General features: G+C 50.8%; 6 protein-coding genes across 6 annotated transcripts; 2 read left to right on the top strand and 4 right to left on the bottom strand.

Annotated features, from left to right (window-relative positions):
- Positions 1-1,080: 1,080 nt before the first annotated feature.
- SEPMUDRAFT_145600 (WD repeat protein) lies at positions 1,081-4,833 on the top strand. Its single transcript, XM_016903153.1, has one exon. It carries the CDS (start codon positions 1,244-1,246, stop codon positions 3,500-3,502), a length of 2,259 nt encoding a protein of 752 aa, XP_016764440.1. The 5' UTR covers positions 1,081-1,243; the 3' UTR covers positions 3,503-4,833.
- SEPMUDRAFT_75358 (CDK-activating kinase assembly factor MAT1) lies at positions 1,081-4,833 on the bottom strand. The gene has a single exon (XM_016910105.1). It carries the CDS (start codon positions 4,820-4,822, stop codon positions 3,782-3,784), a length of 1,041 nt encoding a protein of 346 aa, XP_016764439.1. The 5' UTR covers positions 4,823-4,833; the 3' UTR covers positions 1,081-3,781.
- Positions 4,834-5,030: 197 nt separating this feature from the next.
- On the top strand, positions 5,031-8,403 carry SEPMUDRAFT_55533 (mitochondrial import inner membrane translocase subunit tim-17). Its single transcript, XM_016909365.1, has 3 exons — positions 5,031-5,239; positions 5,310-5,382; positions 5,461-8,403. The coding sequence occupies exons 1-3, from the start codon at positions 5,150-5,152 to the stop codon at positions 5,811-5,813; spliced, it is 516 nt and encodes a 171-aa protein (XP_016764442.1). The 5' UTR covers positions 5,031-5,149; the 3' UTR covers positions 5,814-8,403.
- SEPMUDRAFT_121880 (uncharacterized protein) lies at positions 5,031-8,403 on the bottom strand. The gene is made up of 3 exons (XM_016901735.1): positions 5,461-8,403; positions 5,310-5,382; positions 5,031-5,239 (listed from the first exon to the last, which is right to left on the bottom strand). The coding sequence occupies exon 1, from the start codon at positions 8,383-8,385 to the stop codon at positions 6,349-6,351; it is 2,037 nt and encodes a 678-aa protein (XP_016764441.1). The 5' UTR covers positions 8,386-8,403; the 3' UTR covers positions 5,031-5,239; positions 5,310-5,382; positions 5,461-6,348.
- Positions 8,404-11,012: 2,609 nt separating this feature from the next.
- SEPMUDRAFT_129287 (uncharacterized protein) lies at positions 11,013-15,597 on the bottom strand. Its single transcript, XM_016902273.1, has 5 exons — positions 14,695-15,597; positions 14,290-14,643; positions 12,208-14,208; positions 11,871-12,142; positions 11,013-11,814 (listed from the first exon to the last, which is right to left on the bottom strand). Exons 3-5 carry the CDS (start codon positions 13,037-13,039, stop codon positions 11,155-11,157), a joined length of 1,764 nt encoding a protein of 587 aa, XP_016764443.1. The 5' UTR covers positions 13,040-14,208; positions 14,290-14,643; positions 14,695-15,597; the 3' UTR covers positions 11,013-11,154.
- SEPMUDRAFT_145601 (P-loop containing nucleoside triphosphate hydrolase protein) lies at positions 12,810-15,597 on the bottom strand. Its single transcript, XM_016903154.1, has 3 exons — positions 14,695-15,597; positions 14,290-14,643; positions 12,810-14,208 (listed from the first exon to the last, which is right to left on the bottom strand). Exons 1-3 carry the CDS (start codon positions 15,365-15,367, stop codon positions 13,694-13,696), a joined length of 1,542 nt encoding a protein of 513 aa, XP_016764444.1. The 5' UTR covers positions 15,368-15,597; the 3' UTR covers positions 12,810-13,693.
- Positions 15,598-16,456: the final 859 nt, after the last annotated feature.

Consider the following 16,456-nt stretch of genomic DNA (forward strand, 5'->3'; position numbering starts at 1 on the left):
TACCTAACAAAGATTGGTATCAAATTTGGTGTTCATGAGAGGACTCGATTCCCAGATACACCACTTCCTACTGGAAACCTGGAACCTGCCACTGATACAGCCAGGCCTGACTTCATCAAAGGATATCAGATGAAGGTTGGTTCAATTGGTCATGCAGCTGTTTTGGCAAGGCCGGATGTGGCAAAGGCACATGCTACTCTTTCTCAATTTCTGAAGAATCCAAGCCAAGCTCATATGGAAGCTGCCAATCACCTGATTGCCTACCTCTATAGTACCAAGGACATGAAGTTGCACTTCCATAGGGACAAGCCCAAGATGGAGCTGTATGTGGATGCTTCATTTGGTGACAACCCGGACAGGAAGAGTTCACAGGGATTCTTGATGATGATGTATGGTGGTGCTATTGATTGGCAAGCAACCAAGCAGAAGACAGTCACCAAGTCAACCGCAGAGGCAGAGTTGCTAGCACTCTCATCAATTGCAGGTAATGGGTACTGGTGGACTCGACTTTTCTCTGAATTTGACAAGGTATTTCCACCTCCACCTGGAAATAAGCCATCTGGGGAGCCTGTCAAGGATGGAACCATGGGTGGAACCAAGGTTTTCTGTGACAACCAACGAGCAGTGGATATCGCCAATCACAAGCATGGTTCACTCAATACGGCTTTGAGACATGTGGATATCCATCAACACTGGGTAAGGCAGGAAACCATGGCAGGACGATTGACCGTGGAATGGATTGGGACTGCCAAGCAACGAGCTGATGGCTTCACAAAGAACCTCCCAAAGGGGTCATTCCAGTCATTCCGGACGAGCCTGGGGCTCAGGTAAGTGGACATGGTCAATCATTAGATTGGGACGGACGGACGGTCACCATGTCTTGGTTTTTTCAGCTTTTCTTATGTAATCAAGCTGAGGGAGGTGTGTTTGGACAGAAGGACATGGGTGCCCTGGCATCATGTGACATGAGTCATATGAGATAACAGGGGCCACTGATTCCTTGGCATATGTATGTAGAGTTGGGGATACCCACCCCCCTCTTTTCTCTTCTTGAGAGGTCAGACCTCGGACCTCAATTAATCCACTTATTGATTGGTATTCCATCAATCTTCTCAATTGGGCACTAGTGTGGTGTGTGGTTCCAACACGCTAGTAGAACTTAATCAGGCGATAATCCAAAATTTACCAGAGACTTTGACGACCACGCTCGCTGCAACCTCTATACAGCTACCAACATGACAAGATGAAGCTCACGAATAGCGGCTCGGTGCCCGTGTACACCATCGCAGGCGCATCGACGGCGCGACCACTACCTGAATGGCTTGCACGCAAGCGAAAGCGCAGTCTCAAGCGTGACGCCGAGTATTCTAGCCGAGTCGAGCTGCTGCAGGACTTCGAATTCGAAGAGGCCAGCCAGTGCGTGCGCGTCAGCGACGATGGCGAGTGGGTTATGAGCACGGGGACTTACAAGCCTCAGATCCACACACACTATCTGCCCCATCTCTCGCTGTCCTTCGCGCGCCACACCAACACCGTCAACGAGACCTTTGTGCTCCTCTCTCAGGACTACAGCAAGTCGCTGCACCTGCAGACCGATCGCTTCCTGGAGTTCCACACACCTGGTGGCGTGCACTATACCACCCGTATTCCGCGGTATGGAAGAGACTTGAAGTACAATACGCGCAACGCAGAAGCACTGGTGCCGGCGGTGGGGGTCAACGCAGAAGGCAATGGAGAAGTCTTTCGGCTCAACCTCGAGCTGGGACGTTTCATGAAGGGCTACGAAATCGATGTGGGAGGCGATGATTTGGACACCTTCGGGGGCGGGGCGCTCCAGGGAGGCGTGAATACTGGTTCTGTCAACTGCGCGGCCATTGCAGACCAGAGCCACGGCCTACTTGCCTTTGGCACTTCGATCGGGACAGTCGAATTCTGGGACGCACGGTCGAGAAATCGTGTCAGTGTGCTTGGCCTGCCTAGACAGGCTCCTGATGCCGATATCGATTCGAGACCAGAGGTGACTGCGCTCTCATTCCATCGTTCGGGTCTGAATCTGGCGACTGGTAACAGTAATGGTATCGTTCGCACATATGATCTTCGATCCCCTGTTCCTCTGTTGGAGAAGCACCAGGGCTACGATAATCCTATACGAACCTTGCAGTATATCGAGTCCCCGCTGGCATCTGGGAAGATTCTCAGCGCCGATCGGAAAGGCATCAAGCTATGGGATGAAGTATCTGGAGACTACTGGACTGGAATTGAGCCTGCAGTGGACGTGAATCATGTCGAGTGGGTCCCGTCCAGTGGTATGCTTCTGACTGCCAACGAAGGAAGACAGCAGCATGCCTTCTTCATACCACAGTTAGGGCCGGCCCCTAAGTGGTGTGCCTTCTTGGATAACCTTGTAGAGGAGATGGCCGAGGATTCTGAAGATCCCCATGCATTCAAATCCTCTGGCACGGGTGCGGGAGAAGTGTACGACAACTACAAATTCGTCGACATGAAGCAACTACGAGAGCTCAGCCTGGACCATCTAATTGGCACAACAAATCTGCTAAGACCGTATATGCACGGCTACTTTGTCGGTCAGAAGTTGTATGAAGAAGCACGACTACTCACCAACCCCGACTTGGCAGAGCAACAAAGACAAAAGAGCATTCAAGAGAAGATTGACAAAGAGCGTGAGAGTCGTATCCGCGGTTCCAAGAAAGTCGCAGTTAAGGTCAACAGAAAGTTTGCAGAGACTTTGGTCGCCAAAGAAGAAGCCAACGAACGACGAAAAGCACAACGTGTGCTCCGACAAGGTGGGGATCAGCCACTTTCCAAAGTACCCGAAGAAGAAGATACTACCAAACCATTACTCGATCCACGATTTGGCAATCTCTTTGAAGACGAGGATTTCGAAATCGATGAGACGAGTCGTGAATTCGCCATGCACAATCCATCCACAATACCAACAACAACACCAAAGCCGCGCGGTCTGACAGCCGTAGAAGAGGAAGCCCTAGAAGACACCAAACACCACAGCAGCGCCTCAGAAGACGACGACGAAGACGAAGAAGACGAAGAAGAAGTCGCCGCACGAAATCGACAACGTCAAAGACAACAACAATCCGATTCTTCGCTCCAAAATTCCCAAGGCCGAATCGGATCCACATCCTACACAAAATCTGGCAAGAGACCTCAGCAGAAGAACCAGCACCAACAACCGACCATGCGAGTTTCATCTTCGACGGAAAGTAAAATTCGTAAGCCACAACGGGACAAGTCGTTTGGAGATTTGGCTTCTTCGCTCCCTGCGTCTCGACAACAGCAACATCATCGGGCTTCTGCTGCGGATGGCGGCGATAGGCCGTTCGGTGAGAAGCAGATCACTTTTGCGCCGAGTAGTTCCAAACAAAAGAAGCAGTCCCAGCGACGAGCAGGCGAGGATGGTGGGAGAAGTGTTGGCAGGGGTCAGGAGAGGCGCAGTGCCAGTGGTAATGTGTTTAGAAAGTTGTAGTTGGAATACGGTAGCAGTAGCAGTAGCAGCCACAATGAACTTATCTGCTATGCTATGCGTCCTCCCTTCGGGGTCTTATTCTCGCCTCATGTATCTCGTTACTGAGATTATAGCCGTATAAAGGATTCTCCGCCAACGCCCACGCTAATCTTCATAGATATTCATTTTTCCATATGCCTCGCTTGCGCTTTATATCGCTTTGAGTGTTCAACACCGTGATCGTGATAATAACGCCAGCTGCATTTTCTGACTCCCTGGCCATGCCAATCGACATTGAAATCAAATAAAGCAACCCAACCCGCTGAACGCCTCACACAGCGCCCGATCCGTGAATACAGAAACCTCATAACCTCCAGGGCCATGCTTTCCGTCATTCGCAGTACTCTGTAATACATCCCAAACATAATTCTCCTGCGTAGCGTAATATTTCTTCGTCCCGAAATCGTAGCCACCAAATGGGTCGATGGGTGCTTCTGGCACTGCCTTGACTTTTGCTTTGAGCCCTTTGATAACGAGATTCTTCCCGTCTGCATTCCCGCTGCTGCTGGTGCTGTTTGTCTTGTTCCTGCTAACCTCTGACACAGCCTGGAGATGTTGTTGTCGAGCAGCGGCATCGTGTCGATTCAAGCGCTTCTTCAGAGTAGCACTGGCACCAGCTTCCATCGCAGCGACAGCGTTAGGATCCTGTCCATTCTCCAAACGTTTCAACATGTCTCTCTTATTCGCTTGAACCTCTCTCCTCTCATCAGCTTCTTCCCTTCTCGCAGCCTCTCTCCTCTGTTTCGCGACTTCCCTCTCAGCTTTTTGAAGTTTATCATAGGACATGCTTTCCTGCTGTGCCAGATCCGCATTCTCCGCAATTTCTTGCTGGTGAGCTTTCTCATATTCTCGAAACCTCCGTTCAGTCACCTCCTCATCAATTCGATTGATCATATTGAATGTAATGTCCTCCACATCATTCAAATAATCGTTCCAGTCTCTCAACGTCTCAAATTCCTCCTCCCTTCGATTAAACACCTTCGCGACTTTCCGGCGAATGTCGACTTCGCGCTCGACTTGGATGTCCTCGAAAGTTTGTTGACGGAAACGGTTTTTTCGGAGCGTCTCGTGGCATTTCGGTATAGGACAGGGTTGGGGTCCGTGTGAGAAGAGGCGATCGACGCAGGATTCGCACATTTTGTGGTAGCAGGCCGGGTTGACGAGGAAGCGGAGGCTCGGATTGAGGTAGCGACTGCTTTTGCATACTGGACAGATATCATCTGAGCTGGTGGTGTTTGAGGGTCTGCCCGAGGACTGCTGGTTGTGAGCTAGCCGCGACATGGTGATCACGGTTTACTGTCTTGGTTGTTGTACTTGAGAAGTGGCACACAGGAAATAGGTCGTGAGTGTTGATTGATGTAGCTAAGGCTGACATAAGCAACGAGTAGGTCTATCATGTGACAGAGATCGGCGAGCTCAAACCTCCGACGTGGTGGAAGATGATGAACTTTTGTCCTCGATGTCAATATTTCATTACTTTCGCCATCACCGCGCATTCTCCATCGCAAAGTCTTGAAGCCAGCGTCCGCACACCGAAACTCACCTCGTTCGAACAACACCACCGCCGCACAAACTCCGCCGAACGAATACACATCGATTCCTTGCGCCATGGGCGAGAAAGGGCATGGCCTCGACCACTCGAGAGATCCGTGTCCATGGGTCGCGCTCTCAGATTTCGGAGGCGCTTTCTGTATGGGTGTATGTTGGAGCACAAAAGGATACTGAGATGACACACTAAGAGAGGACAAATGACTGATCTATGCGGCAGGCAATAGGAGGAGCAGTGTGGCATGGCGTAAAAGGTTTTCGGAATAGTCCATATGGCGAGAGACGGATAGGAGGTATGACAATAACGAAAAAAGATACAACAAGATTATGAAACTTTCGATGAAGGTATGCATGCTGATCAGATTCCACAGCCATAACAGCAATTAAAGCCCGCGCACCCGTCCTGGGCGGAAACTTCGGCGTTTGGGGCGGCCTATTCAGCACATTCGACTGCGCAGTGAAAGGCGTGCGAAAGAAGGAAGATCCTTGGAATGCCATTATCGCCGGATTCTTTACAGGAGGTGCATTAGCCGTCAGAGGAGGTCCCAAAGCCATAAGGAACGGTGCGATTGGGTGCGCGATTCTGTTGGCAGTAATCGAAGGTGTGGGCATCGGGTTCCAGAGGATGATGGCGGAGAACACAAAATTGGAGCCGCCTGCGCCGCCGCCGACGCAGACTAGTGCGAGTGGAAGTGAAGGGAGATTGGCGGCATCGGTCGCTTGACCCATGACGCCGAGTTTGGCTGGATCTGCACTCATGATAACGGAGATGGGGCTCATTTGTGCGTGAGTGATGAGGAGACGTCACTCGGCGATAGAGGATGATGGGACATGCGATTGCAATACAACGACGAACAGAGTTTCGCGGCATGAGCTGATGCATTGAACGGCGTTCGGCACTGGTGACCTGGAAAAGAGTTGACACAGACAAGCAGCGAGGAACGTTAGAATGGAGTCTGGTCCGGTCTGCTCAATCTTCACTCCCCATTATAGATGAGAGCGTAGCGTAGACTACGCGGTTGTCAGTGCGCTTGCGGTTATTGTAACATTATCATGTACATACTGAGCAGCGAACCAAGAGCAGCTCATAATGGTATCTCAGCTACGACTGCAATCTCACTTCGATTGCAAATTGCGTATGCTCGTCTGGTTCGCTGAAGCTACATGCCAAGATAATTCCCAGACCGTGTAGATGATATGTAATCCGCCATTCCCCAGCATCGATGTAAGGTTGAGTCCACTCCCAAATGCCTCAACACTCATCCTTTGATCCGAGCAGCTCGAAATCTGCTGACCTTCTTGAGTTTCCCGTCTCGCTCCTCCATCAGATCGCCTTGTTCATGTTCGTCATCTTCGCTCGTGCCTGCCTTAAATCCGCCCTGTTGTCTAATCATATCATTTCGTCGTCGGTAGTATTCTTCGGCGAGTTCACGTCGTTGTAAAACAGGGTCGCTCCCGTCAGTTGATGGCGCAACAGCATCTTGGGAACGAGACGCGCGCTCGACCAATTGATCCGCAATGACCAGGCCTGGTGGACCTTCCGGGGTTGACATATCTCTTACAGTCGCAGTCTGTTTGCCCGCCGTAGCCCCTGCAGATGATGTAGCAGACTTTTGGGATGTCTTGAAGCGAGACGATTTTTTGGCTGGGTCTGCTGTGCCACCAACCTCGGTTGTACTTTCGAGAATCCTTTCCGCGAGGGGGTGCTCGTTCTCAGCTTGCAGCATGCTCGCTGCCTTTCGCGCAACATCTTGTTCTTGCGCGAACTTCGGCGTTTCGGCGAAGCTTACTCGTTTCTTCACCTTCAGGTTGTGGTCTGGGTCCTGAGTTTTACTTGAACTCGATGGTGCGCCGCTGTCATCATGAATCACAAGTCTGCGGACGTGCTCAGCATCGAGATCTGTGTCCACTATGCTGTCGTCTATGGAGGCCGCTGGTCCAAGATTACCAATAAGCCTGCGTTGCAATTGTTGCATTTCCTTGTGGTAGTCGTCACTGATCACTCTACGAGTACTACGACCAAACTCATCCTCACTTTCTCGGTCTGAGTCGGACATACCGCTAGTGTATGGTGTGTCCTCCTCTGGATTCTCAGAAGAGAGAAAGTCTGATGTTGACCCAGTCTCATCTAGGTCGTAATCATCCTCATCTAGGTCCATCTGCGCCACGACATGTCCGACTTCATTCAGATGATATTCCAGCATCTCTCGACGCATGGCGGCGTCTTCTTCCGATTCGTTCTCCGGGAGCACGAAATGCGTTTTTGCAAGCTCGTCATTCGAGTCGATCTCACCAACTCTCTCACCTGGTTTGAACATGAAACTGCGAAGCTTCTTTTGCATATCAGCGTCGGAGCTCTTACTGCTGGCCTCGGGATCTTCACCGCCCACGCTCGGCTCAAGACTCTTTGCCGATTCTGGGGGTATCTCCTGCACCTGTGGCGCGAATGAGACAGATCGAGAATCTGGAGGGGGGGCTGCCGGCATGATTGCCACTTTGTCGTTGAATGATACAGTTCTTTTCCCATCTTCCTGCTCAGCACGATCCGGCACAGGATCAGGCTTCGTATCTGCACTGAACGAGACAGACTTCTTGCGGATGGCTGGACGACCTGATGGATGTTCGTTCTCACTCTCGGAAGGACGTCGAGTAGATCCTTCATTATAGGAGTGCCTGGTGACGAGAGCTGATGGTGGGAGAGGGCTCGCGCTTGCTTTCGTACTGTTGTCGCTGCCAGGCTGATCAACATCCTTGTCGATGTGGTCGGTAGTTGTCTCCAGGTCGTTTTCGGACAGCCCAGCCTTGCGTAAACTGTCAACCAGCTTACTTGTCGCAGCTTCGGGCTGCACAACACTACTGGATATGACATTGTCGTCATCGTCTAACTCCTCGTGGATCTCAGTCAATGGCAAAGGTCCTTTCCCGCGATCTGTGTTTGCAGACGCAAAGTCCAGCTCTTCGAGCTTTGCTTCCGCATCCCAGAATTGGCGCTGTAGAGTTTCTATGTTCTTTTGAACATATTCCTGCCGTTTGGCGATGAGATCCAGCACCTGAGTTGCCGAGCGTGGCGTTTTCGGAAGGCCTGCCAGATCTCGAACTTCCTTTTCGTTCACAATGTCGCCCGCATATGTTTTGCTGACGTTGTCGAGGTCGACACCGTCTCCGCCAGCCTGGATCTCTTCCGTCAAGCCTTCATACTCTGCAGTCAGCGTCCGGAAGTGCTTGAGACTCGCTTTCAACTTGATCAAGTTCTGCTCAAGCAGCAAGCGCTGTCGTTCCACTTCGAGGAGGTCCATGTGAAGCTATGCAGCCGTGTTTCATACGATGTCTCGGTGTCAAGTGGAAAGATGCAGGTGAAGTTGAAAGTTAAAAGGTCAGTTTAGGTTGGCAGGCGAGTTTGCTGCGTCATAATTCCTAGTTTCGACCCAAGCTTGGCATCAGGCATCACTTAATTTCAGGCAGCTTAGAGAACCCTTAGTCGTTGTTGTCAGCAAGGATCTTTTGGATATCCCGATGCTGACCCGGTATGTACAGGTACATACACCTCCTACAGCCGTTCGATAGTCTATCCGTACTATAGAAATTGCAGGCCCCCCTAGTGATTAGTTATGTCGAATCTGGCCAATTACGCAACTTGCCGAGCGGAAGTCCGACCTTACGTATCGTAAAAAATCAGTAGAGAGGAATTCAATAAATAAGTAACTATCTCTATATCTATAGTATTAACTAATACATATACCTACGCGCTCGCCGACACGCGTAATCGATTGCGCCGGTACTATTTACCTTAGTAGCCGATATATATACCGTCGCGGTTACCTAAAAGCTCTATACGTCGCCGAAACGATACTATAATTGCCTCGATTTCTTCGACTATAATCGAGTTCTATTGTTGCTCTACCTAAACGATAAGTTGTTTATTAGAATTAGCGCGCGGAAGGCGATTGAGACGTACTTTTATAAGCGCCTATACGTTCTCGATACAGTTAAGATCTAGTAAATTAGGAGGCTATATATCTAGGGTATATAGAATACTACGATTCTTAATTTCTCGCTAGAATTCGCCCTTATAGGTAGACGCTCCGTCTAATACAAGGACAGGCATCTTCTTAAGTACGACGATTGTAGGGTTATAGCTATCGACGTCGATTCTGCCCTAGATCAATATATAGAATACAGTATTAGAAAGAGTAATTTCGAGCATTAGTCCCGGAGGGAGCTCGAATACGTCTTCGTCCTCCGGGGGGTTGTCTAGGTTTAGTAGGCTATCGTCGATTAACGCGAGCGTATACTCCTACTAGAAGCGGATAAGTTCGGGCAAAACGTACTATACTAGAGAAGCCTAGGTTATAGTACCTAGGGTACGACGGTCCTAATAGATAAGTTGTAACTTCCGAGAGCTATAGATAAAGCCGTAGTAGTAATAAGTACTGTCTATATCCTTAAACAATAGCCGGAGATAGTTAGGGTTATATACTTTACCTATACGATTGGTTATTCGGACTCTCTCTCCTCCTACAGTCGTATATCTACCCGCTATAGTACTTACCTAGACAACGAGTTACTCTCTACTATTATATACCTCCCCGACCGAATACTACGGCGTCCCCGAATATAAATAGTTTCGGTATCTGCGTTAGGCACTACTCCCCGAATTGACTACGTAAGTCTATATTCTCTTCGTCTAACTATAGGGCGTAGCGAGCGACGAGACGGTAGTACCTACTCTCTTAGAGACGCTGGCGGATCGTTGATTCCGAACACTCTAATTCTAGGGCTATCTTGATTTAATTGTAGGTAGCTCTATAGCTATTTTCGTTACGAGTAATAAAAGCGATAATCCGATTAGTAACTAGCGTACTAAACTTCTTTAGTAACCGCTTAGCTCTGTCTATCTACGGTGTAATAGCCTCGTAAACTATACTATAGACCGTTGAATATAGCTCTTCTAACGTAGCAGTAATCCGAGTAAGTTTCTAGCCGGCCTATTATACTAATGCCTTAATTGTATAACGCACTTTTAGAGGCAGTATAGCGTAGCGCTTGCGTCTATTCTCAACGTACTTACGTATGTTTTGTAGTACTATAGCGGTTACTACGGATAGAATAGGCTAGAGTACTTGATTCGGGGGTATTACCGCTCTAAACAACTAAGTAATTAGCCGACGGCGGCCCCCTACAACACTATTGCTATAATTCCTCTATCGAACGCGGAGTTACGACGATATAGTGTTTAACCGTCCGTTTAACCGTCCGTTTAACCGTCGGTTTGACTATAGAAGTAAATACTAACAACTAAGAATTAGTAGAAGTAATAGAAGTAATAGATACAGTACTACAAACGACTGCCGGCCGCCTCTAATATACCTATACATATATATATATATACCTATATACTCTATTACTTCCTCTCTCTCTACGCGATCAGTTATATTTACTACTTACTTAGCGGTCTATACGTATTTATATTAGAAGGCTGTAGGAGGTAAATACAGTATACCTCTACGGCTATAAGTGCGGTACTAGCCGTCTGATAGACCGGCATTCCGTAGCGGTCTATCGGTACAGTCGATAGTACGTACGTTAGAACCGTATTAGTTACTCGGGGCAATGCCTAGAGGTGTTTCAGACTATCGGAATACCTCGGTACTACTCGGCTATCTCTCAGCGTCCGAGATACCCTGCAAAACGACATTTAGACAGCTGTTAGTGCGGTTATTAACTAGTGTCCGAGATTCCGAGCCATACAGTGTGTAGAAAAGGGCGGAACGGATAGACTATCGAACGGCGGTGGAAGTTGTGTGTATGTCGACAGCAGCCACTTGTTCAGCAAGTGAAGCAGAAATGAATACAACAGATACAACATGAAGTCGGAACATTCCTTGGCAATTCAACGTTATCATCACGTATCATCTATGTACATCATGCCATCTATCCCTGCTAGTGTGCTATCACTATGTGTCAAACTTGGCGCCGATTTTTTCCCCGATTTTTTTCTAGGACTACATCCACCTGTAGCGATACAGCGCTTTGGATGTAGTCACCTATATACATCCCAAGCAACCTCAAAGGGCTAGGATAGCCAAGGCCAGAGCGCTGATCATCAGAGAGCTCTTCGTCACGGTCTTGTAGGCTGGTCGAGAGGCAGCACCAGTGTAGGTAGCCGGGCTGCTGCTCGTACTATTGCCATCTCCCATCGCTTGTCGTTGGTATGGCGTGGGAATGGCTCCGCCAGCAGTAGTCTGAACAGGTCCCTGCACAGCTGGTGCAGGCGTTGCAGCAGGCGCAGTAGGCACAAGGTTCGTAGTGGGCTGCACAATCGAACACGATGAGTCCGGTGTCCAGACTGGTCCTGCAGGCTGAGGAGCGCTTTTTTGTGGAATGCACTCTGGTTGTTCCCATTCGAGATTCCAGAAGGCAAAGTCTTTCCATTCTGGCACGAAATTGAGAAGACCTGGAGGAGGAGCAATGTTTCGACATTCGTCGGAAACGTTGGAGACCAGGCCGAAGTCGAGCTGCGCACCTAGGCCTGCTCCACCTGCTCCAGCAGCTGCTCCAAAAGATACTCCAGCAGTAGCCTTCGCCTCGACATTCGGGAGACACTGTGTAGAGATCTGATCCGAAGGCACTGGGAAGATCGCGTCGGTAAAGGTAGGTCCAGTCTTGGTGACACTCCCATGTTCATCCGTGTAGCCTGCCCAGAGAGTTTTGCAGGAGATATAGGCCTGTAGCGAAAGTCAGCGGGGATCTCTAGTGAGCTGCACCTATTGAGAATACTTACTTGGCCGGGCTGGAAAGTCTGACCCAGTGTCGTGTATGCTTCGCCACCAGCTGGTGACGGAGGAGCTGGACCATTTGCGCCCTTATTCGCCGAGTCCAGCGAGCCCTGCTGACCACGAGGTGGAAAGTAGAGGAGTGTTGCTGGACCGCCTTGCACAGTGCACAGCGGCTTACCATTGGGCAGTGTAGGAGGGGACTTGGAACCTCCCACAGATCCTCCTACAGATCCGCCGATAGATCCGCCGATAGGGTGAAGCATGACGCCGTAGCTACCTGGACAGTCGAAAATGATCAGCATATACTTCATCCAGTGAAGTCATATGGAGAGGACAACTTACCGCCAATACCGGCTCCACCGCCGATTCCAGCACTTCCTCCAACACCCGCGCCGCCATGGACATTTCCTCCAATACCACCCCCAACACCTCCACCGATGCCCGCACCTCCGTGACCACTTCCACCAATGCCACCTCCGATTTCAAAGGTGAACAAAGGCACAGCAGCACCCACGCCAGCGTGGAGTCCAGCACCAGCGCCAGCACCAACGGCAGCACCAGCACCTGCACCGGCACCTACGGCAGCACCACCACCAACGCCGGCACCACCACCAACGCCAGCGCCACCGCCAACGCGAGCACCACCACCCACGGCAGCACCACCGCCCACGCCAGCACCACCACCAACGCCGGCGGCACCACCAACGCCAGCGCCACCGCCCACGCGAGCACCACCACCCGCGCCAGCACCACCACCAACGCCGGCAGCGCCACCCACGCCAGCGCCACCGCCCACGTGAGCACCACCACCCGCGCCAGCACCACCACCAACGCCGGCAGCACCACCCACGCCAGCGCCACCGCCCACGCGAGCACCACCACCCGCGCCAGCACCGCCACTCACACCAGCACCACCACCCACGCCAGCGTGGAGATCAGCACCCGCACCAACGCCAGTAGCCACACCGGCACCAGCGCCAGCGCCGCCGTGGAGTCCAGCACCTGCACCACCAGATAGCCCCGCGCCGCCAGACAGGCCAGCGCCACCAGCCACACCAGCGCCAGAAGCCAGACCGGCGCCAGCGACCAGACCGGCACCAGCAGCGAGACCCGCGCCACCAGCGAAACCGGCGCCAGCGCCCGCACCAACAGGGAATCCCAAGCCGAAAGTCATCTTGATCGTGGCGAAATCTATTCGTAGGTCGTGTTTAAGTATCAAGTGAAATGAAATGTGAACGAACGAAGGGTTTTGATGATGGAGCGAAGGTGGAAAAAAACGAGGATTGCGAGAGTACGATGCCAGCGATGTCTGCAGGAACAAAAGCAGGAAGCAGGTCGACAGAGGAGAATATATACTGACCTGAAGACTGACTTACCTGCGATGTCGAGTCCTTCTCCTGCAGCTTCTCATACAGCAACACAGCATGAGGCGTGATGAGTAGTGCAGTAGCTGCAGATCGGTAGCGACACCATAGTTTCGGTCACATCGACTAACCCAATTGGCGTCGATGTTGCTGCGCTGCCACTTTCATTCCTCAAGTGTAACGTCCAAACATGCAGCCCCTTTGTGGTTGTACTGTAGAAGTAGTGTAGTGACTTGTGGGTTGCCATAAAGGTGTTTAGGGTTCAACGTTAGTCGCGTAGGCGTTTTAGAATATATTTGGACCTTGGACCTTCTTGGAAACATGCTTTCGTAACCGCAACCGTTATTCCAAACATGGACTCTCCCAAGTCAGAAGCAGAGAGGATCTGGTCGAGGCACATGTCGGTATCGTGCATGTCGTCGTTACACTTGTGTGTTCTAGATGCGACGCTGTAAGCTGCCCACTTACTCATCATCGTCACCCATCTCTTCTCTCAGTATTCTCACTTGCTTCCTGATTTCAATCCATAGCTTATTCTTCTCGAGATCTGGGTCATCTTCTTCCACACGTCTAATTAGCCACACATAGTCGTACAGTCCCTTGAATGGCCTGACGCTTGTACGATCGCATATTCTGCCATTCTCCGGTCTTGCATGAGCTTCCAGACAGTCAAGGCAGACTTTGGAATTGCCATCCGCATCTCTCGCAAGTGCTAGAAGACTGGCAACCATGGCTTCTTGCAGATAGGCGAAGGAGAACCCTTTGGTGATCTTGGCCACGGCAGGACACAGTGTGTCCGGGAAGTCGACATCTTTGTTGTCTGCGAGCTTAGCTTGCCAATATTTCATGTATTGCGACCGCTCCTTCTCGTCAGGATTCGGGAATAGGTACTTGCGATCGAAGCGGGAAGGTCGTTTGGCAATTCCTGGATCTAGCCGGTCCAAGTGGTTGGTTGAGCCTATCATCAAGATGCCATCGTCTGGACAAAAGACGTCAATTACTGCTATAGATACATGCCGTGGGCGGAGTTCTATGGGCTGAGTTAGAATAAGGCACTTACTCTTTTGTATACCGTCTATCGCGTTCAGAAAGTAGGAACGAACATTATCCGTCACGATGGAATCCAGATCCTCGAATACAAGAAGGCAAGGTGCAGTCCTTCTCGCGAGCGCGAAGATCTCAGATATGCTGTACTCTGGACCACCAAAGCTGGAAAGTGTTCTGACGTAGAGAGTCGGGACTGCATCGTCTCGGCTGTACAGCGTGTTCATGATTGCTTTGACGCTGATGGTTTTGCCATTTCCGGGAGGTCCATAATAGATGATTCCTCGCTTCCAGGGGACTTTGAGCTTTTCGTACGTGTCTCGGCTATCGTAGAAGTTCTCGACGTCGTTTCGAATGGCATTCTTCATACCTGGCCACTGTCAGCATGTAGCACCTCGTAAGCACTGCACATGGCACTCACCTTCATCGAGGATGACATCGTCCCAGCTCGCCTTCCGCACACTGTTGAACAGCTCAGCGCTCTTCTGCCAGTAGCCACCGTCGAACACCCATATCTCGTTGTGTAGTGTATTGCCCCACGATCCAGCCTCCAGCACCAGAGTGTTCGATGCTTCCACTGACGGAGAAAGGATGTACTGGTTGGTCACAACTGGGTATGCTGAACCTCCATCTCTTCCTTCTGCGACGTACACAATGTACTCCTTGTTCCTCCAATCCACGAGGTACTTCCCAAACTTGACCTGATCGCCTGTGTATCCTTTACCATTCAGCCTCGAGGCTGGCGGTACATATATGCGCCATGACAGGCGGTCTTTGATGTTGCCAAGTGGCGATACACCAGCATGTCCTGCCGCAGCGAAGCCGAGCACATCACAGCTTGTCTTGGGGACAACAGTCAGGTGTAGCTCGGGGTACTCGGCGCGAATGCTTTCCACGATCACCACATCGGTATTGACGCGATCGGCAGACGCGTGATCAAAGTATCGCTGGCTCGTCGGGTTGCGAGGGCCGCTGGGCCTGGAGTCGGTTCTTCCGCCTGCGGTCATGTTCGATGGCAGCAGTTTGTCGTCCGAGATGACTTGCTGCTGGGCTCGCAGGGGCAGCCAAGAGCTTGAGCTCACGTTGTTCCTCATGATGTTAACCGCGCGCTCTGCTGCGACACCTTCGATCTGACGACCTTTCAGAAGATGGTACTCAGCTCGGCCACGCTAGATCGACTGAGTCAGAAGTGGAGTGTAGATGAAGTCCAGGTGGGAGAAGCTGCGGGCTGGGAGGTGGAAGGAGAGCGAGAGCACAAAGGAAGATGGAACACCAACATCGACGTCCCTGTCTCCTCACCTCGCACGACAGAAATGTTATGTCCGTACGGAGCACACATGGGCACATCGATGCAGCAGCCAGTTGCGGGATGTTGTTCTACAACTAGGTATTTCTACCGTATCCCACGAAGAGCTGCGGGTGGATATCAGTTCTGCTCAACCAAGGAGCCGATGCCCATCTCCATCCTGTGACATCTGGCCTGCGCCTCTGTGATGCAACCGCCGGGCCGTGTCTACAAGTGGGAGAGATCTGATGGTGGTCTGTTCACGGGTCGGTGTACCATTGAATTGAGTTCAGGTGCTAGCGTATTTTAAGGTTTTTTTCGAAGTGGGGTGTACCCCACTTTGAGGTCAGTGTACCATATAAGAAGCATCTCAGCTTGAATTAATTCCTCTTTCCTTTCATCCACTACAACAATCCACCGTGGCCTCCACTCCACCAATCTCCACCACACCACACCACACCACCACCACTCCACTGAATCAATTCATCAATTGATTCATCAATTGAATTAATCTTCTTTCACATCTCTCTCCTACCTGACACACCATTCAACCGAATCGATTCACAAATCGATTTGCAAATCGATTTAGGTACTAATTGAGAATGCCTCCAACACCTGCGACGGAATGGTACGAGAAGATGGTGGAGCAAGGAACAATGCCTCTGGGAATGGCATGCTGGGAGGCGGATGAGTATGGACAGGTAAGTTCAAATCCTTAATCAATTCGTGAATCAATTCACGAATTGATTGATAGAATAATTACTAATCTGGATTTAGTATACTATCCATTCCATCGAGCGTTGGTGCTGCGCGAAGAATATTCCTCCCTTGGAACAAACGGATGAAGAAGTAGAGAGCTGGAGCCCACTTTGTGGAATGAAATTCGGCGCCGCAGGGG

Source organism: Sphaerulina musiva, assembly GCF_000320565.1.
Source record: "Sphaerulina musiva SO2202 unplaced genomic scaffold SEPMUscaffold_1, whole genome shotgun sequence".
NCBI classification, from domain to species: domain Eukaryota; kingdom Fungi; phylum Ascomycota; class Dothideomycetes; order Mycosphaerellales; family Mycosphaerellaceae; genus Sphaerulina; species Sphaerulina musiva.